The sequence below is a fragment of the Rhineura floridana genome, chromosome 14 (genome assembly GCF_030035675.1).
Source record: "Rhineura floridana isolate rRhiFlo1 chromosome 14, rRhiFlo1.hap2, whole genome shotgun sequence".
Classification (NCBI taxonomy): Eukaryota; Metazoa; Chordata; class Lepidosauria; order Squamata; family Rhineuridae; genus Rhineura; species Rhineura floridana.
The window spans coordinates 11089170-11116173 of record NC_084493.1 but is presented as its reverse complement, the minus strand read 5'-3'; the positions used below and the strand labels follow the sequence as shown (position 1 = coordinate 11116173).

General features: G+C 43.0%; 1 protein-coding gene across 19 annotated transcripts in view; it reads right to left on the bottom strand.

The window, feature by feature from the left end:
- Nucleotides 1-27004, bottom strand: part of SEMA6D (semaphorin 6D) — a 414582-nt gene that overhangs the window by 42426 nt on the left and 345152 nt on the right. For 2 of the 19 annotated variants that reach the window (XM_061595388.1, XM_061595394.1), the window contains exon 1: nt 13499-13639. The exons of 8 other annotated variants lie outside the window; for them this stretch is intronic. In XM_061595388.1, the coding sequence (XP_061451372.1) occupies nt 13499-13591 (93 nt within the window). In that variant the 5' untranslated portion in view covers nt 13592-13639. Of the gene's footprint in view, nt 1-826; nt 846-2177; nt 2235-13498; nt 13651-27004 lie in introns of those variants that run through there. 9 more of the 19 variants (XM_061595403.1, XM_061595395.1, XM_061595405.1 and 6 more) reach the window with 7 other exon arrangements.

Here is a 27004-nt window from a genome sequence, read left to right as displayed (position 1 = left end):
TTTTTGTAAACACTGGTTGGTTGGAGAAATGCATCGCAAAATTCAGATAACTGTAAATTTCAATGGACAGCTGTATTTTCATATTGTTTTGGAATGTGCAAATTTGATAGATAGTTGGCTTTAGATGCAAGTTGAATTGAAGTCCTTCCCCATCCCTATCCTCAATTTGAGCCAAATCACATATCTCTTGTAGCCTTCTAAAAACACTGCCTAAGGAGAGATGGTCTCCTGAAATTTGAGCACTGGGTAAAAATGGAGAGGAAAAAGGGCTTAATATTTGTAAATGCTGGAAAATTTTTGTAATCCTTATTTGCCTCAAATGAGCCCTGATTTACAAAACTATTCTAAGGAATGCAGGATGCTATTCTAGACCTGCCTCCCATTGCAAGCTTGAGCTCATCCAAGTCCCTAATTGATTTCTGTGCCGGCTTGCTCGAATGAGGTCATGCTGGAATCAGCATAGATGCGGGTACCACTTGGCAAGGCAAAGTGCGAGGGAGTTCTTAGCCATTAAGAGCTGACCCGAAAAAAAAGATGCATTTCTAACTGTTAATGATGTTTCTGCATCACAGGTCCACCAGTCCAGAACTGATGGGCTGCCCTCTTTGCCAAGATTGATGAGCAGCAGTGGCTAATAGACACTAATGAATCCTGGCATTTTCCCTCTGCTCTTCCCCATCCTGACAGCCTACTGTGATGAAGCATCTAACATTAAACTGCTAATGAATAAAAGTAAACAAACCAGAATGACTAAACCTGAATGAGAAAGAAGTGACATGGCCCAAAGGCAACCCGAAAGCAAGGTAAAGATATTTTGTAACTCAACTGTTTCGGAGGTGGGGGGGCAGTTAAGAACATACGGAGGAGCCTGCAGGATCAGACCAACGGTCTATTGATCTCAGGGATGGAGAACCTTTTTCAATCCAAGGGACGCATTCCGTTCTGTAGGTGAAATTCCGGTCATGCAAACATATATCCATCCAGGCAAGCACGAGGCATTATCACAGTTCCAAAACACATCTCAGTCATGTCAGCAAAAACATTCAAGGAGGGTGTTGGGCAGGGTGGTTGAGGGGTGTGACCTAGGGAGAATGGCCTAGGGAGAGTCCTGGGGGCCAGATAAAGCGGCCTAGAGGCTGCATTTGGCCCCCAGGTCTGAGGTTCCCCACCCATGGTCTCTATCATCCCGAAGTCTACAGGAAACTTACAAGCAGGATATGAGGGTAATAACTCAGAGGGTGTCTATCATTGCTATCTCCTAACACCTACTAATCAAAAACAAGGTGTTCAAACCGGCAACTACACTCTTCTCCTGGCTAGTTACAAAGAATGTGCTTTGAGCTGTTTGGAGATGAAGTCTTCAAGGAAACAGCTCTGAGCATGCTCAGACTGTTCTTCAAGCAGCCCTACTTCATCCTACACAGCGGCCTCTGTATTCCGGCCTATACAGAGGCTGAAATACAGAGGCTGTATAGAGGGAGGGAGAACCTACACAACAGGGGCTAAAAGGCTGGCAATCCTAATACTCAAATTTTACATGGTTTTTCTGCCCAGAGACACATTGGGTGGGACACCTATTTGCCATAGCTATACTTTTGGATTAGGACTGGCTGAGTGGTGCAGAGACCTGACTGGCCAGAGAAGAGTACACTAACAGAAATGATTTCAGAATTTCTCTCTCCAAATAGAAGTATAAATGTGTTTGGGATAGGAAAGAGTGTGGCTTTGCAATGTGTGTGTGTGTGTGGAAATTGCTTGACATTCTCCTTAGGAGGGCTGTGGCCCAGTAGCCCTAGTGGACCAGCCTCCACTGATTAGAGGTGTGCGTGTGGGGGGAGGAGGCATTTGAGTTTTGCTGTTGACAGAAAGCTCTGTTGGACTGGTAGCTGACCTTTTAGATTTTCCTGAATGCCCTATTCTGAGGGGCATTCGGGAGAGGAGTAGCTGCTGCCCCTGAGGGCCTTTTGGCCCTCCCCCAAATGCCCATCAATTCCTCCCCCAAATGCCCATCAGAATAGTCATTCTGGGAAATCTAAAATGGTCGCTGCTAACCCAAAAAAGTTTTGAAGAGCTTTCCCCCTTCACTAAAATGGCGTTTCCCATTTTTATGAGAAATGGACATAATTTCCCACACCTCTATTCATGGCCCCACCCCTTGATAATAATAAATGATGTACCTGAAATAATTGTTGTAAGTTTTACTGAGACAATGTACCATTTGAAAGGCCAACATAAATATCCTCTTGGTTGTCTGAAGAGATCAACAAGTCCTTGTGAAATTCCCAAAGACAGTTTACCTGCATCAGCACAAAATCCACAGGTCAGTTTATCTCTGCAAGTGCACTCAGCGGACAGCCAAGCTGTGCAATCCATACTGAAGGCAGGGGTGTGGGCTCGGTTGGCGTGCGTAATGAATCAGGGAGTGGTATTTGCGCAAGCCTGGACTGTTGCCCACCAAACTATTCTTGATTCACGAGGCACAATATGTACTGTAACATGAGCTATGATAAATGGTCTGTCTAGACTTGAATTTGCAACCAAGGTTAGCATAATATAGGAATTAAAAAACCCCTCAACCACAGCCTCACTAGGAGTTAGTAGGCAAATCTAATGCTCAGTCCCTGCATCTGAAACATGAGAGTAATAGTACATCTGGCCTACCCTATGGGGCTCTTGTAAGGATTACTTGCATAATATACACAAAGCACTTTCAGGGGATATAATATTATTGCTGAACCTTTCAAGTTGGCTTCCTAGTATGAAAGTTGATACCTTATCCCAGTCTGCGTCTGTGTTGGAATTTCTTTTTTGTATGTTTGTAAAGCTTTTTTTTTTTTAAATATATTTTAAAGTTTTGTTTTAATATATTTTAAAGTCTGTTTTTAAGATGTTTTAGAGTGTTTTCAGTGTTTTATTCTCCACCCTGGGTTCCTTCTGGGAAGGGTGGGATAATAATAATAATAACAACAACAAAACAACAACAACAACAACAATAATAAGGGGAGAGACGATGACATTGACAACTGTCCCTGTGATCAAATTTTTGGATTATTTTAATTTGTATTTATTGCTATATATTTTTACTGGTTTTTAAGGGTTGTTTGTTGACTTGCCTTTTAAGATTGTAAACCACATTGGGATTGGTACAGAAGGTGCCATATATTTTTTTAAGAAAACCACCAAAAAAAGAGAATATACATCACTAAGAGCATGCACTGATTTACAACAAATTTTGCCACACTGCTATGAGACATGACTTGGAGCTTTTCCCAGATTGTCTGTCTCTCTACCTATTTACACTCTGCTTTCAAAGGATGGTTTCCACTTTTATCATGTGACTTCAGAACACTGTCAGTGCTAGATACAAAACGTAAGTCATAAATTGCTTGCACTATTGATTTCAGTGGGACCCAGGTTCAAGTGGCCTACGTTCAATTATGGGTCGAATCCCTGCTACACACACTCTCTGTCTCTGCAATCAGCCACTAAGGACAGCCACTGTGCTGCAATGGATAGAGTGTTGGACTAGGACCTGGTCCCCACTCAGCCATGAAGCTCACTGAGTGACCTTGAGAAAGTCACTCTTTCTCTACCTAACCTACCTGACAGAGCTGTTGTGAGGATACAATGGAAAAGGGGGAGAACCAAGTATGTCATCTTGAGCTCCTTGGAGGAAAAACAGGGAACAACAAGAACAAGAATGAATAAGGTAAGCATAAACAACTGACAGGTAGTGATTTTCCCAGAAACATCTGACTAACAGTAAGTTTACCAAACTAAATGGACTTATGGTTTGAGCCAGTCTGGTAGACCATTTTAAGGTTCAAATCCTTACTCAATCATGGAGGTCATTAAATATCTATAATCAAGTTGCCCTCCTTCAGCCAAACTTACCAATAAGGTAACTGAGATAAGAATTCCAAAATGCTGTCAAAAGAAGTAATGCAACTAAAGTCCTGGAGTCGTTTGCTTGGAATAAACAGAAAAGCCGCTGATTGTGACGAATGACCCACTGATCTCTCTAGTTTTCTATGCTATAAACCCACATATGGATTGCAAGTTGCTCATCTTGCAATTGAGGAGTCATATAATTGGCTGGCTCCCCTCGCTGGATCGTCACCTTGTAGTGGTGAGTGGGCTTGCGTGTTCCAATGAACCCTGTGAGCGATGCCGTCGGGAGTCATGTACTCCCAGCAGGGTCAACCATGGCGGTAAGGTCAAGGGAGAGGAACCAGACAAAGAATGATCCAAGAAAGTCCTCAATGGCAGAACAGGCGGAGGATAACAATGTGTACGTTACAAACAGCTGTGAAGGCGGATGAAGGCTGCAGCAGATAAAAGACTTCCAATCGTCGTGGTATCCATGCCACTGGATCAAAGCCTTTTTCTGTCAAGATTGTGTGTTGATCGTCGTGCGCCAATCTCCCCACATAAAACAAATTCACGCACAGGGGTCTTCCAAGCAAAGACTTTATCTTGGAAAACAATCTTACTCAGCCACGAGTGATCGCCAATGAATGAATGAATTGGCTGGCTGACGTTGGAACAGTTGGTGGGATGCATTTCTGGACACTGCGGCCAGAGAGTCAGATGGTAAAGTTGCATGGAATGATTTCATGCCCGCGCATGCCAGGTTCTTAACATTGCAATTGGAGAGCATGCTATTGTTGTTGTCAACAGGAAGGTTGGGCCAACAGCCTCACAAAAGCATTTCATGTGCATTTGGTCACCATTTTGTGCATGTCCTAACAGCAATGGCTGAATATTAAGACAGAGAAAAAGATCCCTCCCCTCCCAAAAAGTTTTGCAGAAGCCAAACTAGTTCAAATATGACATTTTATTTGCAGCATTTGACATAACCGTTGAACCCAGGAAAATAAAAACGGGGATATGAGAGCAAATAGTGCCTATATGACATGTGTGTTCCCTTTGCTACAGGCAGTGGCAGATGTATGCAATGCCAGGACCAGAGTCAAGCTGCCATCACATGCAAGAGATCACTTTGTCCATTAAAGTCTGAACTGGCTCTGGGTCCCAATGAAATATTAAATATGTAAGAACATAAGAACATAAGAAGAGCCTGCTGGATCAGGCCAGTGGCCCATCTAGTCCAGCATCCTGTTCTCACAGTGGCCAACCAGGTGCCTGGGGGAAGCCAGCAAGCTGGACCCGAGTGCAAGAACACTCTCCCCTCCTGAGGCTTCCGGCAACTGGTTTTCAGAAGCATGCTGCCTCTGACTAGGGTGGCAGAGCACAGCCATCATGGCTAGTAGCCATTGATAGCCCTGTCCTCCATGAATTTGTCTAATCTTCTTTTAAAGCCATCCAAGCTGGTGGCCACTACTGCGTCTTGTGGGAGCAAATTCCATAGTTTAACTTTGGCAGGTCTCTGGGAAAGAGAACTGAGAAAGCATTCATTTAGAAAATCTCTCTCTCTCTCTCTGCCCTTGCAATCCTAACTTGGTACCTAGATGGAATACTCCATGATTCTGCTGAGCAAACCTTTGAGTTGCACAGAACTCCTTCTTGAGGGACAGCAGATCCCTGGACCCTTTTAAGACACTATTTTTGAGCAAGAAGACCTTCACATTCCTGGAACCATGAGGCCCTCTTTGAAAAGCAATACAGTCTTAAGCTGTTAAAGCTGTAAGTGAATTAGTCAGAGAATATGTTTGCCTCTGAGCTAATTGGCGGGGAACACCTGACCTCAGAGGACACATCCTGACAAACATCCTGACATCATTAAGACCTCCTGAGTGGAAGAAAAATCTGCAACAAAGGCAAAAAAAAATTTCATGGGAATATGAAGGTGAGATCTTTTTATCCCTGGTAATCCCTTTTAAATAACTCACCTTTTGCTCTCTCATTCTGTCAAGGAAAGGGCCTATAATTGCAGAAAAGAAAGATGTTGCCTAATGCAAGAGAAAAAGTTTGATCTGAGTCAGATTAAGTCTGCAAGCCCTGTCTTGTAATTTAAGTTTGCATTTTTTTATAAAAAAAATCTGTTCATTAATGTTTTGGGCAGGAGAAATGAGCAAGAATAAATCTGCTGAGATTATGTCCAGATTAGCCTACATGATCTGTTCACTAACAAGCTTCTTCACTCTTGAATCAGATGCAAATTGTCAGCGGTAGCTGACGCACTGGAGCAGGAGTCAACCAAAGCATTGGGTACTGCCCTGGGCTCCTGCTGGGAGGAAGGGTGGGATATAAATCAGATAATCAATCAATCAATCAATAAAATAAATACCGTGGGCACATTTTCAAAGCAGAGAGACTGCTGTGGGCACCACACACACTCTGCAACCAAGCACATGCCGCAACCTATTATATTGGCTACAACAGAACACTTCTTTCAAGCCTAGTTTTGGGGAGGGGATTCTGCGGGCACCAGGGAAGACCTCTGCAGACACGTGTGCCCATGGGCATCAGGTCGCTGACTCCTGCACTAGTGTGTCTGTTTTAAAAACGGTGGTGACTTATTACACATCCACACCATACATTTAAAGCACTTTCAATTGCCACTTGAACAGTCATGGCTTCCCCCAAAGGATCCTGGGCACTGTAGCTTGTTCTGGGTGCACAGAGTTGTTAGGAGACCCCACAATGAGCTACAATTCCCAATGACAAATATGAAGAAGAAGAAGAAGAAGAAGAAGAAGAAGAAGAAGAAGAAGAAGAAACTTATAGTGATGGCGTAGAAGATGGAACTGATTAAATTTCACTTAGTATTCATGGAGTCTTGGTCCCCCACCCCATTCCATCTTTTTCTCAGCTCTTTTTATGGAAATTAGTCCTTTATGTCTGCTTCACGCTGTGAAGGAGAGAATAATTTTCAGAATACATAATAGTTTTGTTTTTTTACTACAACGTTGATGGTTTCTCCCCTTCTTATCATTTTTTTTTGCCTGCTCCTCATAAACTTTTCAAAGCGAAAGAGATGCTAGGTTCTGTACAGTTCAGCAGCTTGTAGCTCCATTTGTAACAAAAAAATTAAAACAAATTCAATTTGTAATTATCGATTGAACAAACTGTACTTTATATATAGCAGACATGATCATTTAATGGCAAACCAAGTTTATCAGTAACACGTTTTATGTTCCCAAAGTGACTTTTGATCTGTAAATGGTGTGCACACACAAAAAGTACTGCATATTTTTTCAATTTCCCCCAAAATTTCTGTTTCCCCCTCCAAACCCCCCTGAAAAAAAGAAACACTTTTCCCCATGGCTTTAAAATTTCTAGAAATTGTACATCTCTACTCTCCCCAGTGAGGTCTCCTTAGTGCCATCACTAACATCCTTTCGGTACTAGGCAAAAACTATCTTTTCTCCCAGGCATTTTATGGATTATGATGATTTTTTTTGCTGCTGTTTGTTTCACAGGTTATGGTATTTTTTTCTGCTTTTATGCTAAAAAAGAGCATAAACATAGTATGTTTTAAATTTTTTAAGTTGCTTGGAGCCTCCTTGTGAGTCAAGCAACTCTTAAATTGAAATAATTGCAATAATATATTTCAACTCTAACACTTCCAAGGCTGATCCCCAAACATTAGTGACCATTCTAGAATAATCATATTTTGATTAATTTTTTTATGTAACACTTATCTGAATGAGCATTAGCTTTCTCTCACAATATCTACATTCTCCTATTTCATGATTTTTGCACCTAAACTATATATGCTTTCTTTTTTCTTTTGCACAAAACCATTTGTATTCTCTCAGTGCTTTATCTTGCACAAAATCACTGGCATTTTTGCAGAGCATTGGTCACAAAGAGTGAGGAAGAGTTACCCGTTTGTCATAAAGCGAACTTGTCATTGAAAATCAGCTATTTTTCACAATAAGCTATGAAGAACACTAGGTCAACCAACTGGAAAGTCTATATAAGAGTACAATTTCTATTTAAGACTATAAAACCAATTATTGTTGCTCAACTATGAGTGAAATACACATGGTGCTAGGGCCTTTAACTGAAGCAAGCAACTTGTACTCTTGAAGGGATGGCAACATAGTCCAAGGCTATGGTCTGAAGGCTCATGAGGCCACCATCTTGCTGAAGCTAAGCAGGTCTGGGTCTGGTCAGTGCTTGAATGGGAGACCACATGGGAACCACATGTATGCTGCCTTGGGTTCCATGGTGAAAGAAAGGCGGGGTATAAATGTAATACATAAATAAACAAACAACTCATCCTGAGAAGTGCTGTTAGTTTTTAGTTGTTACAGAGGCCCAGCTGGCCTCAACCAGAAGTCGGGTGTTTAGTGACACTGGTCCCATGCTGTGGAACACTCTTCTGGCAGAGATTCAGCAGACATCTTTGCTTTTGACTTTCAGGTGTCTCTTGGAGACTTTTTATGCGACCGGCCTATGCAACTGTTTACAAAGTAGCCAGTCAATTTAATTATGATTTTGCATTGTTTTAAAATGTTTTATGTTGTGGTACACCACCTTCATGTTTTACAAGAGGGCAGTATATAAATTATTTTACAAATAAAAAATAAATATAAATAAGCTTCTGTCCAAGATTATAAAACCAATGATACTACTGATCTATGAGTAAAACACAATTTCTATTTAACCCTACAAAACCAATGATGCAATCCAACAATGAGTAAAACATATGCACAATCTGGGTCTTTCAGCAACTCATGCTATTGAAGGAATGGCAGCCTTACTGATATTGCCAAAATTTGAACAAGCAGATGTTTAGGGCTAGGACAATGGAACTGTGGGTGTCATGCATACTTAGCTCTACGAATCCCTTTGCCTGCCACTGGAGTGAAATAAACACTAACAAGTCATGAGTTGTAAGTCACAATCTCAGCAAACAAGTGATAAAACACTGCCTGTCTAATATTTAAGTGGAGAGAATTTCCATGAAATTTAAGAGGACTATTATGAAGAAAATGTTTTATCACTACTACTAGGTCTGTTACACCAAAATTGATTAATGACATTTAAATCCCATCATTCCTCTAAGGAACTCAAGGTGGCATAAGCAATTCTGTCTCTCCCTGTTTTATCCTCGCAACCCTGTGAGGCTGAGGCGGGTTAGGCTGAGAAACAGTGACTGCCCCAAAGGTCACCCAGGGCTTCATGGCTAAGTGAGGATTTGAACTCTGATCTCCTGGGCCCTAGTCTAATAGTCTAACCACTATACCACACTGGCTCTGGTCTGGACATCAGAACAAAAATGCATAACTTACAATAGTGAGGAACAATCCATACTCGTCTTAAAGACAACAAAGTGAACTTGGTATTGAAAATCAGCTATTTTTCGCAACACGGTACAGAGAATACTGGGTCAACCAATTGGGTAAATCTATAAATAAGACAGTGAATCACACCATTAGCTCCATGGCCACTGTGATTACCGCCAATCAATCTTGGATTACAACACATTACTTGATTTATAAGTGCAGAGGCTAGAGCACCATCCTTCATTCTGCATTAGGCAGCCTGCAGACCACATCCAACCTGCCAAGCTACTCAGACAGACCCTTAGAGACTATCACTCTTCTTCCCCCTTCTCCATGCCATCACCGCTTGCAGCATCTTGGCTACTTGAAGGGGCTTCTGGAATCATGTCTCCTTATGGTGCATCACCATTGTGTAGTTCCACACATGAGCAGCACGACATGGAAGCATGCAGTGACTAGGGAGCAACTGCAAACAAACAGAAAGTGAGACAGGTGACTTGTAGTCCTGATGGTCCAGTCAAGCCTTCTCCAACTTGGTGCCCTCCAGATGTTTTGGACCACAACTCCCATTATCCCTGGCCATCAGATCTTCTGGCTGGGGATGATGAACACCTGTAGTCCAAAACATTTTGAGGGCACATGGTTGGGGAAGACTGATCTAGTCTAGGGATGGGGAACTATTTTCGGCCCAAGGGTTGTCTTCTAGGCAAGCTTCCAGGGGCCACATGCCAGTGGTGCACAGGGCCAGATGGAAAACTGGGCAGAGCACAAGTCTCTACACACACTTGCACTCCCCCTCTATCTTCCATCCAGGCACAAACATTTAGAAAGGGTGCAAAGAAGGACCGGTGAGGGATATGGCCTGGGGAAAGTCCCAAGAGACATACAGAGGGGTCTGGAGGGCTGCATTTGGCCCCCAGGCCTGAATTTCCCCATGACTGATCTAGTCCATCCCGTGACTGAATTGTGCAATCTGCAAAACAGGTTCTAAACCACAACACTTTACATGTATGGTTCATAGTTCATACTTTAAATCCCATCAATTTATTGGTGGCATTGTATCAAAGGTTTTATCTTTATTCTCCTGTCCTCTTTAAATAAAACAAGAGAGAGGGAAGCCAGAAGAAAAAAGAGACCCTCCTGGAAAATGTGAAGTCGAAGGGGCAGGATTGCAGCTTGAAATTGACAAAATTGATAAAATGTTCATAGACTAGTGAAGGAATTGGCTGAAGAACTCTCAGAACCGCTGTCTATTATGTCTGCAAAATCGTGGAGGATGGGTGAAGTGCCGGATGAAGGGCTAATGTTGTCCCTATCTTCAAAAAGGGCAAAAGGGAGGAACCTGGGAAGTACAGACCAGTCAGCCTGACATCAATCCCTGGGAAAATTCTGGAGCGGATTATAAAGCGATCAGTCTGTAAGCACCTTGAAAACAATGCAGTGATTACAACATGGATTTATCAAAAACAAATCCTGCCAGACTAATCTTATCTCATTTTTGATCGGATAACCTCCCTGGTAGACTGTGGGAATGCTGTGGACATAATATAGCTCAACTTCAGCAAAGTTTTTGACAGATATTCTGATTAGCAATCTAGCTAAATGTGGGCTGGATGGAACAACTATCAGGTGGATGCTTAATTTGGATTCCTGCACTAAGCAGGGGTTTGGACTCGAGGACCTTATAGGCCCCTTCCAACTCTATGAGTCTATGATTCTATGAAATTTTGTGAATGAATACTGGTGGTGTGTTAGTACTGAGCCTTTTTCAATGCAGGCAAAATGCTGCATTGATCATGTACAACCCTCAACATTATCATCATTTTTCATTTATTATTGTTGTTGTTGCTGTTATTATTTATTTATTTATTAGATTTATATCCCACCCTTCCTCCCAGTATGAGCTCAGGGAGGCAGGAGTCTGCCTTTCACCCAAAAGTCCCACAGTGGGTCATAAAGTTTTAAAATACATCCTAAAACTATTTTAAAACAACCTAAAATCATATCACAAGTGGGTCCTAAAAATTTATATTTCAGGTGTCAGAGGCCAGAGTAGAGTACTGTTAGGAATTTTGCAAGCGCATAAAGTAGAGAGGTGGGGTAGAATTGAAATCTGTGCATGCACAGTCCTGTGGGTCACCAATTAAATTAACCCAGCTGCCTCTGTGAGTTGCGCCAGAGATCAAAGCTCAACCAGTACCTGCAATATCAGAGGCAGTTGTGAGATGGTCTCTAAGTGCAAATGCTACCCAAACCCAGTGCTTGGGTACACAGCAGTCACTCCCTTGCTATTCCACATGGGGTCTACCATTTTGCTGGCTCTCAGAGAAGATAAGAGGAAGCACTTAGGCCAGGGGTGGAGAATCTCTGGCCCTCCAGATGTTGTTGATCTACAAGTCCCATCATCCCTGAGCCACGCCAGTTGGGGCTGCTGGGAGTCCAAAAAACATCTGGAAGGCTGCAGGTTCCCCATTCTTGACTTAGTAAATGCTAACTCATCAATGTCCCTCTGCTAGAGGTGGGAGACTGATCCAAAAATATAACCTGTCTCTGTCTTTATAAGAAAAAAAAAATCAATCCTGCACGATCTATGTGAAGCAAGAATAGCAAGGTTTCTAAAAAGAGGTCCAAAGTGTGGATGGAAAAAGATGGAGGAAAATAAAGCACATAGGCCTTTGTTTAATTTTTAACCAAAGGCTATCTTTAGTATTAGTTCTTTAGTATTAAATAGTTGAGTAGTGGTTGGGAGAAGGAGACGCAGGAACACACATAGTTTAGAGCATAAATCCAAATTCTAGATGCCTAACAATCCTGTATAGATAGCAAGAAATTATATATGCAAGAGAAATATCCTGTATGTTTTGGTTCTTGTAAAACAAGAATTGGGGAAATCCCAGCCCCTGGACCTAAACATTTGATGCCTAGGGATCTTCTCCTTCTTGCTGTTTTACCCTTTACAGGGCTGGCACCTATAGATCTGGAGCTGGTTCTATACTTTGGGGATGTTGTTGCTTAAGAATCACAATCTTTCCCCCTCTTCTATTGCAAAAGGTTACAGCCTACAGCAGTAGTTTTCACAGTTGTGCACTGGTGTGTGTTTCCCTGGAAGTCTATCAAAGGTTTGTTCCTCAATGAGAAAACCAGTGATGGTGGAGAAACGTTCCTGAGAAGACTGGCACTTGCCCACCACTACCAAGATTGCCCAACAACTTTCAGATGGAATTGAGTATTGGGTGTGTTCCAAGGCAAGGAACCTTCTATGGTGAGGACCAGTGGAATGAGAGGTGTTTCCTGCCTTGGGGGAAAGGCCTGGCCCAAGTGGGTCATCCATTCCCTGCACAAATGCCCCTAAATTCCATTGCACAGTTGGCAATTCTGTACCATCTGATAAAATTATCATACTACCTCCAGTTGATCTCCATACCAACAAATGTACATTTTGCATTTAAATGAATGTTTGATTTGGTTAGTTCCTAAACTTGTTGTTGTTATGTGCCTCCAAGTCGACTACGACTTATGGCGACCCTATGAATCAGTGACCTCCAAGAGCATCTGTCATGAACCATCCTGTTCAGATCTTGTAAGTTCAGGTCTGTGGCTTCCTTTATGGAATCAATCCATCTCTTGTTTGGCCTTCCTCTCTTTCTACTTCCTTCTGTTTTCCCAAGCATTATTATCTTTTCTAATGAATCATGTCTTCTCATGATGTGTCCAAAGTATGATAACCTCAGTTTCATCATTTTAGCTTATAGTGGTAGTTCTGGTTTAATTTGTTCTAACACCCAATTATTTGTCTTTTTTGCAGTCCATGGTATCCGCAAAGCTCTTCTCCAACACCACATTTCAAATGCATTGATTTTTCTCTTCTCAGCTTATTTCACTGTCCAACTTTCACAACTTTCACATCCATACATAGAGATTGGAAATACACAGAACATAAACAGGATTTAAAAAAAAATAAAAATCTTACAATTCCAAGAGGAGGGGGAAAAAACTCTGTGCATGATAAAGAGCAAATAACCAATTTGTTGCTTTAAGATACTGCTCAAGCTTTAAAGAATAACAAAAAGGGCTATGTATGAACACCTCTTGATCTGTCTCAAAGATTTTTTTAAAAAAAGGCTTAAAATCAAACTCAACTACTGAATATCACAGCTTTGATCTTAATTGGCTTCACTTATTTGCAAGCTTTTAACTTTTCTGGGAGTTCACCAACACCACCAGCAGCAAATTCCTCCTACAAGCTGACAGAACACTTGCAACGGTATAGGGTGACTTTTAATTATGCAAATACTCACTGCTCGATTAGACACACTTTGAGGACTAGAAGTCTCTTGTGATTTTTTTAAAAAAATATTCGGTTCCAGCTGGAAAGGAAAACGAGGCACCATCCTAAACCATAAGTGATGGCTTCAATTAAATTGATTTAAAATTCATCTTTTGACAGGTCTATTTTGCTCTGCTTTCCCATCCCGGTCCTGCCCCCCCCCCTTCGCCGGAGCAAAGTGAAAACCCTCCAGCCAAAAGCAGCTTTTTGTTTCAACCGCTAGAACTACTGTCAAAAGTCGTCTCTGTTTTATATCACTCCTGCAGGACAAAGCTGTGCTTGACAGTTTGCCAGGCTCTGTGCTTTCCCTGGGTTTCTAAGACAAAGTGCAAGGTACGGTTGTTTATGCAGGCTTCTGATTAACTATCCTGACAGGTCTATATACTGTTAATTTAAACTGACTGCCTCATGCCGCTCAGATCATTATGTCCATTTTTATTTTATTTTTTGCATTAGAGGCACCCCGTGAGCCCCAGAGGAACACAAAGGAAGAATGAATGTACATTATGTCGTCCTTTCACAAGGATCGACCCTCACTCTGCTCTAAAAGCCATATCGACAACTCCACTTAGTCGCACAAGAGGTGTGGCCCAGATCACAGTGGATGGTGTGTTTACATGTGCCCTGAAACTGAAGTGAAGCAGAGCAATAATGGAAGGGACTACGGCTCAGGGCACAGGCCATGCTTTGCATGGAGAAGGTCCCTGATTTAATCCCTGGCACTCCGTTAAAAGGCTCAGGGAACAGGTGACGAGAAAGATCTCCTCCTGCGACTCTGGTGAGTGGCTGCCAGTCACAGAGGGCGATACTAGAAGCAGGAACAGGGCCTGGTGTACCAACCGCAAACAACTAAATTGGACTTAGTCCCAGATTTTGACTGAATCCAACAGTCCGGTGCCTTTTCGAACTGGCATGGATTTCCTGCGGCGGGCCACGGCTGTAATCGGCACGGCTTTTTGTCCTCAATTTCCCCTCTTAATTTTACATAATTATCTTCATAATAACAATCGCTATTATCCATTAACTTCCATGGATTTACATAAGCATTTATGTTAAAAATTATGTAATTTTTTCCACCACCAAAAAAGCACAATAGCAGATCGAATCGGCAAGTACAAAAGTAAGTGGGAACAAAAAAAGGTGGATCAGGATTGAACAACGGACTATCGGAATACAAGCGGATCGGAACTAGGCAGCAAACTGCATCCCTAGCGTAGGCATCTGCCTAATAGTAATGGGCAGGAAGTTCCAAAGTGTAGGTGCTGCTTCATATTTTGAAACAAAGTATAATATTACACTTCTAATGGACTCCCTTCCAATGAACTTCCATCTTGGTTACTGAAGGATACCTCCCAATTAAGATGTAGTCAGGGGCCACATCTGCACCATACCTTTAATGCAGTACCATACCACTTTAAACAGTCATGACTTCTCCCAAAGGATCCTGGAAACTGTAGTTTGTTAAGGGAGCTGAAAGTTGTTGGGAGACCCCTATTCCCCTCATACAGCTACATTTCACGGAATTCACTAGGGAGAGGGACTGTTTGTTAAATTACGCTGGGAACTGTAGCCCTGTAAGAGGAATAGGGGGTCTCCTAACATCTCTCAAAACCCTTCACAAACTACAGTTCCCAGGATTCTTTGGAAGAAGGCATGACTGTTTAAAGTGGGGTTATAGTGTTTTAAATATATGGTGTGGATGTGGCCAGAATCATATCTGCGTCAACACAATTTTTTTGGCATAAGCTGGTCTCGTGGGGGTCAGAGTGCCAGTCTCAAACTTAACACATTGCATTGATTTTAATTGTGAAAACAATTTGCTAATGCGCTGAAATAGCGAATCCGGGAATGCTTTTCTTGTGCTGGAAAACAGCTTCTGTTGTGTATGTGTACAGCGCAGGTCTCTCCTTGCTCAAAGATTAAAACTTCTGAAGCATTTGTCTGTGCCGTCGCTCTTATTTACTATATCACAAGGCATTAATCTGCCATGTGGACATCTCATATTTCTCATTTGAGACAAAGCGCAATAAAAGCATGGAAGTTGGGGAAAGGCAAAACCAATTTTATAACACAAGGCTGAGCAATTGTTTTGCAGCATTGCCCCCAAATGTAAAGACTCTTACATTTTTTAAATTGCCTAATCAAATGCAGACGCTGTTCCAGTCATGCTAAATTTTCACATAATGGCAGGAGAACATTTCTTTCTAGCCCAGCATCGGGCATTTGGATCACATCATTACATTTGCTACTGTGTGGTGTTTTTATTTTTATTTTTTATAAAACAACTTTGGGAGGCCGCATTTGTAAATGCATCGTGCATTGGTACGAATACCTTGCCTACATGACTGCTATAGCGATAAATGTTTGCTTCACTCTGATCTATTTTTTTAAGCTGCAAAGGTGGGACTATAACACTAACATTTTTTCTTACATTTATATCCCACCTTTCCTCCATCATGGAGTCCAAGACAGCGCTCATTTGTTGTTATTGTTATTTCAATTTATATCCTGCCCCTCCTCCTGAAGGATTCCAGGGCAGCAAACACATCAATATTTTGTTGTTATGTGCCTTCAAGTCGATTACAACTTATGGCGATCCTATGAATCAGCGACCTTCAATAGCATGTGTTATAAAGCACCCTGTTCACATCTTGTAAATTCAGGTACTTGTCCATTGCTCTTCCCCAGTAGCTCGCTGAGTGCCACCTAACAATTAAAACATTTTAAAAAGCATTCTAAAAACATTTAAAAGAAAACATTCTAAAAACAGTTTTAAATATTCTCTTAGCCAGTAATTTCAGGGTGGCCAGGAACAGCAACTTTCAGGCATCAAATGCTTGGATAAACAGGAGTGTTGTTAAATTCCTCATGAAAATCAGCAATGAGGGAGGGTATTCTACAAATGGGGAACTGACACTGAAAAGGCCCTGTCATGGGTGGAGACACCACCAACAAGGCCTCACCTGCCAATCACAGAGTCCAAGATGGGTGATACTGGGAAAGATCACTCTTTTAGGCACTTGGGTCCCAAGTCATCTAGGGCTTCATATACTAGAACTAACATCTTGAATTGGGTCTGGCAGCTCACTGTCAGCCAGTGAAGCACTTTCAGGACTGGTGATGCGTGGTGTCATTGGGCCGCCCACTTATCAGCCTAGCAGCCACATTCTGTCTTCAAGAGCAGTCCCATGTACAATGCATTACAGTAGCCCAGATTAGAGTCCAGGCAGACACCCATCCAGCCACTGACCAGACTCAGAGTTGCTTAGCTTGCAGCAAGGTGATCTTCCTCACTTGTGTAGGACAGGTGTTTAAGGTGTACTACATCAGCAAACAAGCACCCTCAGCTACTCTCAGCAGCTGTGCACCAAAACATGTAACAGGTCATTTCATACCTGGCAAGAATTACATGAAGCATGATACACACTTTTTATGTTCAGGCCCGTGCACCTTTCCTCAGAGGATACAAAATGTCCCTGCAACGGGATGTTGCGCATATCCTCATAAGAACAGAAGCCCAAACATGATTTGGGGTGAGAAAGAGAAGCATGGAAAAGTGCAAGCGAGTCACACTTCTCGAGCTCCCTAAACCCATTTGGTGGAGAGTTAGTCCCGTTGAACTCAGAGAGATTTACTTTTGCTTGGGGTTCCCGGTTAGTGTATCTCAAGCGCAGGGGGCAATCACCAAGCAGAGGATGGCCATGTAGCTCATCGAAGGGCACATCCACACCACACACTTATAACACATGGCCTCCCCCAAGGAAACCTGGGAACTGTAGTACACCCCTCACAGAACTACAATTCCCAGCACCTTCAACAAACTACAACTCCCAGGTTACAGGGAGAAGGAATCCATGTGATTTAAACGCAGATGTGACTGGAGTCACTGTGGACAATGTGGGTGGTTGCTGATTCAAGACTCGTTGTGGAATGCGAGTGGGCAGGACCGTCACTCGTGGTGCAGCTCATGGTTTGCATGCAGAAAGTCCCAGGTTCATTCTCTAGCATCTCCAGTTTTAAAAAAGGCACAGGCAGCAGAGGACGGAACAGCTTCTGCCTGAAACCCTGGACAGCGGCTGCCAATCATAAGCAGGCTGTGTTGAGCCAGATGAACAAATAATTTGACCTGGTATAAGGCGGCTTTCTATGTCCCCTTCACAGTGCATATCTTGCCAGTGTGAATGCCAGACATCAGACAAGCCAGTTTTCTTTCCATCCCGGATGTATTCACAGGTACTGTTGTCTAGGTTTATAAGGTCATTGTGATAGCTGCATTTGATGAACTGTTCCATTGTTTTGCTTTGGATTTCATCCCAGGAACTTCCCGTCCCCTCCACCCTGCCTCGTCATTTCCCACTGGTTTTGGCTTCCCTGTTCCTGTCTCTCCAGTTACATAATAAAAGGCCTAATGCATCATAGGAACATGTCCCATGATGCAGCGTTGTCATTATTTTAATGGGGGAGAATGGAAAACTTGGGAGAGGGAATGGTGGGCATAAACTCTTCTTCCTTAAGAGAATACAGTAACACTTCAGTTAAGGAATCCTCAGGAAGAATGCTCCTTTTAAGGGAGGCTTTTTTAATGGTGAGAGCCAGTGTGGTGTAGTGGTTAAGGTGTTGGACTATGACTTGGGAGACCAGGGTTCGAATCCCCACAGAGCCATGAAGCTCACTGGGTAACCTTGGGCCAGTCACTGTCTCTCAGCTTCAGAGGAAGGCAATGGTAAACCCCCTCTGAATACTGCTTACCATGAAAACCCTACTTGAAAATGACTTGAAGGCAGTCATTAAAGGTGAAACTGACTACCTTTGCTTTGCTATGGATGAACTATGAAAGCCTGTGCCTTTGTTTTAAGGTGAAACTGACCAGCATGTGTCTTTCCTTTGCTATCATAAACTTTCAAGCTTGTACCTTTGCTTTAAAATGAAACTGAGCAGCCTGTATCTTTGCTTTGCTATGGACAAACTTTCAAGCTTGTACCTTTGCTTTAAGGTGAAACTGACCAGCCTGTGTCTTTGCTTTCCTAGAGTGAACATAACAAGCCTGTGTGTTTGCTTTGTCTTAAAGAGAGCTCTTGGTTTCTCCCAGGGCTGGGGAGGGAAGGATCCAATACATTCAGAGGAGGGGGAGGGTGCCCGGTAGGCACCCTTTAAGGCCCTTGTTGAAGCTGCCTGCACCATCTATGAGTGGGTGTAGGAACGTATCCCTATTCTTTCCATGTTATTCCTACCTCTGGTACCAAAGACTCTGTTAAAGAAGTAATGTCCAGGAACGCATCTACTTTAACTGAGGTATTACTGTAACCTTTAAGGCCCCATTTTATACCCCCAGTAGGATCAAAGGGTGGGTATTTTTTTCTTGGATTGCTGATGGCAGGCTGTTAGAAAATGGTGTGTTAATTAGGCTGAAACCACCCCTAACATACTAGTTTTTCAGGTATAACAAGATGGTCGTACGCTGCACTTTGCAGAAGATAGTGCTCCATTTCAGGGGTGGGGAATGTCAGGCCCGTCGGCCAATTGCAGCCCTCTCACTGGCCCTCGAGATTCTCCCCAGATGACACCCCTTCCCCTCCCCTCTCCCCAGGCCAGGACCCATCCCCAGACAGCTTCACAGTCTCCTTTCAGTGCTTTTGCCTGGGATGGAATGTGCCCTTGAGCTCTGATCATGCCGTTTGCCTGCCTGGATAGAGGATAGAGAGGGGTGGGTGCAGAAACTAGCCTACTGTACAAAGGTAATATGTACATTTGTTGCTCCACCCACTTTTGCCTCTGGCCCAGCCTACTACTGATATGTGGCCCCCTGCAGGTTGCCCAGAAGTGAATGTGGTCCTTGGGCTGGGGGGGGAGGAGGTTCCCTACTCCTGCTCTCTTTGAAGGCATAGAAAATGCCTTTGAAGAATGTCTCTGGTACAAGTCTGGTTGAAAGGTGAAGAAAAATAAGGAGTAAGATCAGGGACCCTGAAGTGTCCACCAACAGTCAGTGCCTGGACAGCAGCAATGCATAAGTAGCCACCCTATAAAGAATGCCAGTGTACAATCCCATGCCTCTCTTGCCACATGGAATGGTCCAAGAAAAGTTCCTTCCTTATATTCAATGACCTGGTTTTTATCTGGGTAAGTTTTCACTAAGTCTGATTCAATTCAAACCTCTACCAACACTTTTAAAAAGCAGGGCGGAACCACATCCACCACAGACTTTTAAACGGTCTAGACGGGACAATGGAAGCAGATGAAGCAGGTTTACAATTGCTTACTCAACAACTGTAAAAGCCATAAAGGTCACATTGGTAACAATCTCTATTTTAATCTGTTATTTAAAAAAAAAAAACCAGACATTATGGGGTCATGCAACTGGTCACTGATGGCCACTGTTGTTAAGATCTTGTGCTTCTTGACGGGGGAATATAGATACCTTTCAACTACCCATCTTTGAAATCTTCATCTTAAAAAACAAAACCACCAAAACCTTTTTTGCTTGACCCTTGCAAGGAATACTTGCAAAATGTGTAAATTGATCACTCTTTTTCAAGATTATCTTAATGTTCAAAAGACATAGGGCTAAAATATTTGCAAGCCACCTCCCATTATGAAGGCATGTGGTGTATGTCCGGTCTACACATGCAGCAGAACGAGGTGTTATAACAAACTGAAGGCTTCAGGTGAGGATTACTAGTTGCTACATTTTTCTTCTATTTTTTTTTAAAAAAATGCCCTGCAAGAAAAATAATCTAGTACAACAGGAGAAAGGTCCTAGTCTAGCCTGTGACCTGTGTGCTTGTTTTCTACTTCCAAGGAGCTGATTTTTAAAACACAAACCTATTTTTTTTTTAAAAAATCCTATGATCCCCCCTAACCTGCAGTCTGAAATGGTACAGTCCATTCTGCTGCATGTGTGCATCAGCCCACTGTTAACAAAGAATTAAGAAACGACTCATTTTTCATTCTTGATATGCACACATGTTGGAGCCAAGAAATTATCACTGAGCAGCTGATCTCTCTGAAACCTGAAGAAAATCATTAAGAGTATGCGAGACAGAAGATGCTATATTGTTCCTTTTATGGATCAATTGAAATTCAGCTTTTTTTCTTTCTCCTTGGCAGCTTTTGGCACTGTTTTTACACACACACACACACACACACACACACACACACACACACACACACACACACACACACACACACACACACACTCCTCTTACTGCATATCTCTTCCTCCAGGTAGAAAAATAACAGAGACCAGCTACCTCTGCAGCCAGTGCCAAGGCTGGCACTTGGCCAGCGGTGGAAAGCGAGCCTCCTCTGCTGGCTTGCTGATTATCCAGTCCTAGGGAGTGAATGTGCCACTTCAGGACAATGCCAAGCCTGTTCTCTCTTGGGCTTCTGTGTGTCCAAGTTGTTACTGTTTCACTGCTGTTATAAATGTGAAGGCAGGTACAGCAAATTATATTCTTGCCTCAATTTTTACTCCAGTTTTAACTCTGGCAAAGAGAGGAAGGAGTATATAGTTGAACGGGTCCCAAACACTAGTAACTGTCTTAATTATGAGGTTCCCTCTTAAAATGTGCAATTTTTCAGAGTCTAGCATTACCCCTCTCAGTGATTCTCTGCTCTTAAACCCTCCCAGTTCCCTTCTGCATCTCTTGACTTCATTGCTATCTCTAATTCCTTCTCTTGCCTTATGGCCAAAAAAACAGGGGTTGGACTCCAAATCAGTCCCATCACCCCAGCCTGCATAGCCAATGTTCAGGGATGATGGGATGTAGTCCAAAATATCTGGAGGACACCAAATTGGGGAATTTCACACACTTTTGCTAATCTCTGAAGCGAGTGTATGTAAGCCTCTCTTCTTCACCAAATATCGACATCATTTAACCCATAGTCATGGCCATTTAGGCTGCAATTCTCTGCACCCTTACTTCAGAGGAAGCCCCACTGAATGCAGTGAGGTATACTTCTGAATAAACATGCACAGGATTGTGTTTATGCACACACATTGGCTTTTTTGAGGTGTATAAAAAATGAGGCTGCAGTACTCATCTTGATAAAAGTTGCCATGGGTGCAAGAACAAAATGGCTGGCATTAGCAGATTTTAAAAAGGTGCCGGTATTCCACACCAGTGAATACCATCACAAAAAGATACACACATATATATATTGTATTGATAATGTTTATTACACAGTTAATGACTATTTAACATTGTTCTGACATTTCCTTTACATTGAAACGAATGTATGTGACAAGTTACGAAAACAGTTATGCAACTTATGTAACGTATGTTAAATAGTGGACATGAAGATGAATAATGTAGTGTTTAGTGGAAATCGAATTGCAGCAGAACAGAAACAGTGCTGAGACAACAAATACAGGTTGGAATGGAAATTGCTGCCTTCTTACATTTCCAGTGCATTTTTATGGCAGTACTCATCAGTACAGAGTACCATCACTTTTTTCCCCGCCCTTGGCAACCATTTTGTGCTGGCACCCACAGTTATCAAGATGCGAGTACCAGCATCTCATTTTTTACCTCAAAAAGCACTGTACATCCCTAAGTAGGAGGGAAGGAGAGTGTACAACAAGCTCACAGATGTTGAAGGAGGGACTTGGAAACACCACAACAGTTAGTACAAGCCACAAGGCAAACAACAAGGCCTCCCCCCCCCCGCGATATTCACATCTAACCCTTTCTAAACTAAATTTCATCTGATGATTTCAGGGAACAATCTCAAGATTTTGTACTCTTGGGACCCTCACTGCTAGCCAAAGCTCTGAACAGGATACATGGGCCTAGTTGGGTAGCCCTTACAAACAAAGAAATGAAAGAGGAAATGCATCACAAAAGAAGAACATAAACGTCGCACATGCTCATAAACAGAAATAACTTCTATAATTCTAATAAAAATGCAATACATTGCACCATAGTGAGGAACACTGTGACCTGTGTGCCTGCTCAATCTGCTGTCCAGGTGCTAACTGTTGATAAGTGACAACAAAGCTCCAGCTCATCCTTCTTATGCTTCTTCTATCTTGAAACTGGACTTCGATTGGACAGCTCTGCCAACAGAGGATGGTTGTCTCTGAAGTAAGACATTCGACTACCTTAGTCACATCCCCAAGGGCAAATCTTTATCCAGGGCGAGCTATGGATGGTACTGGAATTCCAGGCGTGTTCTCCACCTTGTAGTAACAGTTTATAATGTAGAGACATTCCCTTATTTGAGATACTTTTTGTTAAATATGGGGAATTTGTGGACATGCCCTAAAGGTCACATAAGGTTGTGGGAGCAGAGGATGGCCTGAGACTGCTGTACAAATAGTTGGCTTTCTCTACAGATTAAAGACGTGTGCATTTGTACACCATTCTTTATTTTATGATTATATCAGCCCCCAAACCTGACACAACCCAGGATCTCCAAGGCTGGTTTCTAGACCTGGGGGTGGGGAAAGGATCTGAACTGCAGCAGACAGAAGGTAATAATGTGGATCCAACAAAAAGCCAGGTTCTCCTAGCATTTACATGAGGCCTGTCCAATCCAAAGGCTTTCTAGTCCCAGACAATTGGAGGAGCTGACACTGTATACCTGCAGTTTCCTCTCCACACCCCAAGAGGGTGCTCAGACCAGGGTACACCATAGACTAAACTAGACAAGGTCCGGGCCTTGTGCCAACCAAGTGTCCTTATTCCCCAACACCCTGCTCATTATCGGCAGCCTGTCTTTTCCACTGCTGAGAAATTTGTTTTTTTATTATTATTTAAAGCATTTTTACCCTGCTATTCAGCCTCAAAGGCTCCCAGAGTGACATGCAGTTCAATAAAAAGCTAAAACAGTCTCTGCCCTCAAGCTTATAATATAGAAGACATGCCACAAAACTAAAAAGGGATGGTGGGTGGGGGTGGAAGCAAACTCAGATGCCAGTTCTGAAAGTTGCAATTTTTATCATGACAGCCAGGATGGAAACAGTTTACAGAGCCTGATGGAACAAGCTGCTGCTTGGTGACAGTTGAGGGAAGGCCAAAGGCAGTATGTCCCTTAGCAGGGCCAATGGAATAGGCCTGCTTCCCTTCTCTCTAACTGCTGCATCCAGATGGAATGGCCACCACTCGGTGACAACTGAGGGCCAGCCAAAGACAGCTGGTCTTTCCGAAGAGCCGATGGAACAACCCTGCTTCCCTTCTCTCCAACTGCTGGATCTAGATGGAATAGCTACCACTAGGTGACAACTATGGGAGAACCAATGGTAGCTGGTCTCTCAGCGGAGCCGATGGAACAGCCCTGCTTCCCTTCTCTCCCTCTGATGCAATCTGATGAACTGTGTTTTCCATTGCCTACAATATAAGCAGTATCGCAGCTGTAGCCCTGACCCTTCACGTTGTTTACCGATTCCACTCGTTGAGGGGGAGGAGAGCTGGATCTTGCTAATTTTCCCTTAGGGATGGGGGAAAGGGTCTGCTATGGATCTTTCAGGCGCCAAGGTGACAGAAATGGGTTCTTGGCATCACCCATGCACAGAGGCCCTTTTGGCAAGAGTGATGAGGGTCATTTGTTTAACAGCTCTAAGGGGTGGCTTACCAGAAAGGGGACCTGGAATGTGTTCCTGGACATTATTGCTTGGGGAAATGCAGCAAGCCTGGCTGACAAAACTATGCCTTTTGAAGAAAAGACATGATCGACATTGCTTACTTTTTTTTTTTAACAGAGGGAGGGGGAAAAAGCAGCCTATTGCAGCGTGATCTATTATTTGTGCATAAATTAAAGCAGATTTAGTCCCACTGCCTTCAGAGTGGCTTAATTCTAAGTACCTAAAGCTTAACTGGGCTGTGGATCTGGTTGATAATAAATAATGCAACGGAGGGAAAGAGACAGCGAGGAGCAATTCTTTCGGAAACTAGCCACTGACCAAGGCAGATTTTAAACATGTAAACATAATGCATTAACATTATCAGGGTCAAAAAGTCCAAGGGTAATCATGCTGTGTTAGTATGTATAAATCAAAGCTTTCAAGGGACCAATTTAATCTGTAAACATTTTGGCTCAATCCAAATTCACCTCCTTGCTTGGGCCTCTGGTTTCCCACTTCCAGTGTCATTAATCTGGATTTTTATGTTGTTCTCATTGACAATAACACTTGATAACCTTAGTTCCCATGGTACTATAACCATAATGAAATAATGATTTTTTTAAAAAAGAAAAATGTGACTCCTAAAATGGTTGGAATGTGTTTTTTTTAAAAAAATAAATACAAAAACAATGTGTAACCTTTCAATAGGGGAGAGGTTTGGGGGAATGGAGGAGATTCTTCACATGCTACAGCTGCAGCTCAGTGGGAGAGCTTATGATTTGCATGCATAAGGTCCCAGGTGCAATCCCTGGTGTCTCCAGGTAGGGCTGGGAAAGACCCCTGCTTGAAGCCAGAGAGAGCCACTGCCAGTCAGTGTAGCCAGCACTGACTTAGATGGGTATAAGATGGGTACAACTTGGTATAAGGCAGCTTCCTACATTCCTAATTCTTATACACGATTAAGAGCAGGGATGGGGAACCTCTAGCCCTTCAGATGTTGTCAGACTCCAACTCCTGTCAGTTCCAGCTGGCATGACCAATTGTCATTGGTCATAGAATCACAGAACAATAGAGTTGGAAGGGGTCTATAAGGCCATCAAGTCCAACCCCCTGCTCAACGCAGGAATCCAACTTAAAGCATCCCTGACAGGTGAATGTCCAGCTGCCTCTTGAATGCCTCCAGTGTGGGAGAGCCCACCACCTCCCTAGCTAGTTGGTTCCATTGTTGAATTGCTCCAACAATTAGGAAGTTTTTTTCCTGATGTTCAGTGAAAATCTGGCTTCCTGCAACTTGAGCCCATTATTCCGTGTCCTGCACTCCCGGACGATCGAGAAGAGATCCTGGCCCTCCTCTGTGTGCCAACCTTTCAAGTACTTGAAGAGTGCGATCATACCTCCCCTCAGTCTTCTTTTCTCAAGGCTAAACACGCCTAGTTCTTTCAGTCTCTCCTGTGTTTCCAGTCTCCTGATTATCATTGTTGCCCTCCTCTGAACCTGTTCTAGTTTGTCTGCATCCTTCTTAACGTGCAGTGTCCAGAATTGGAAGCAGTACTCAAAATGAGGTCTAACCAGTGCTGAACAGAGGGGAACTAGTGCTCCACATGATTTGGAAACGTATACTTCTGTTAATGCAACCTAAAATAGCATTTGCCTTTTTTGCAGCTATGTTGCACTGTTGGTTCATATCCAGCTTGTGATCAACAACAATTCCAAGATTCAGTTCCAACAATCCCAAGATCCTTCTTGCATGTAGTATTCTTGAGCCAAGTATCCCTGTTTTGTAACTGTGCATTTGGTTTCTTTTCCCTAGATGTAGAACAGTGGTTCCCACTCTGGGGGCCGGGACCCCCAGGGGGCCTGCGAAGTAATCCAGAGGGGGCCGTGAACAGTAAAGAAATGAATTATTTATTAATTTTTGAAAAAAGTCTTCACTCCTTTTACACTGTCTGCTTCCCACTGCTGCTGCAGATGACACCTCCCCCTTGCTCCAAACGAGAAGGGAAGCCTTTTGCTGAAGCGCCAGAGCATCTTTCAGGAGCACTAAGGGCAGGCATCTGCCTATAAAATACATGGCAGATGCCAAAGGAGGCTGAGGCTACCAGGAAGAAGAGGGGATTACTATCACTGATTCCTGTCTCCTTGCACTGCCGCTACTGGCAGTGCCCTTACTTAGAACGAGAGGAGAGGGCTTTTGGTGAAGCAAAAAGAAGCAAGGCTGCACAGAAAGGCTGCTTTCCCCCTTCCTTCCTGGCAGCCAGGCTGCCTTCCTGGGGGGAGGGTGTTGTGATGTTCCTGCTTATATTGTAAATATGGTAAGTGCTGGTTATATAGAAGATATATGGTAAGTGGCGTGAAAGAGGAGGGGGAGTACTTGAGCAGTAGAATGCTGAATGATTGGCTGAGCGTTTGAATGGCTGGGAGTATAAATGGAAGAATGACAGTTGAATCTGGGTGGAGGTTTGGTGGTGAATTGAGGTGGTGGCTGTGAGGTGGTGTTTGGAGGTTGTTGTTGTTGAGAGTGAGTCGGAGTTCTGAGGCAATTAGTAAGAAGTCAAGTACATAACAGAATATAGATGAAACCATATGCTTGTGAAACATTCCTTAAGTAATCTTGTTATTTCTTATTCTTAATAAATATTCTTCAGCTGGGATACACATACCAGGGGGAATAGCAAAGTAACCAAGGCTGAACAGTTTGTATCGAACGGTGGCAGCAGCGGATCGGAGGAAAGTGTATCCAGTCCCACACAGAAACCCAGGGCTGTATGCTTCAGAGTCAAGGGGCTGCAGGGGGGTTTACAAATTACCTATACCCATTGACACAAGGTATCGGAATAGCCAGGCAGGGACTAGGAACAGTCTATTGGCTAAAAGGGTTAGAGTGTCAGGTGGTGCTGCCTAGCAGTGGGATCTTTT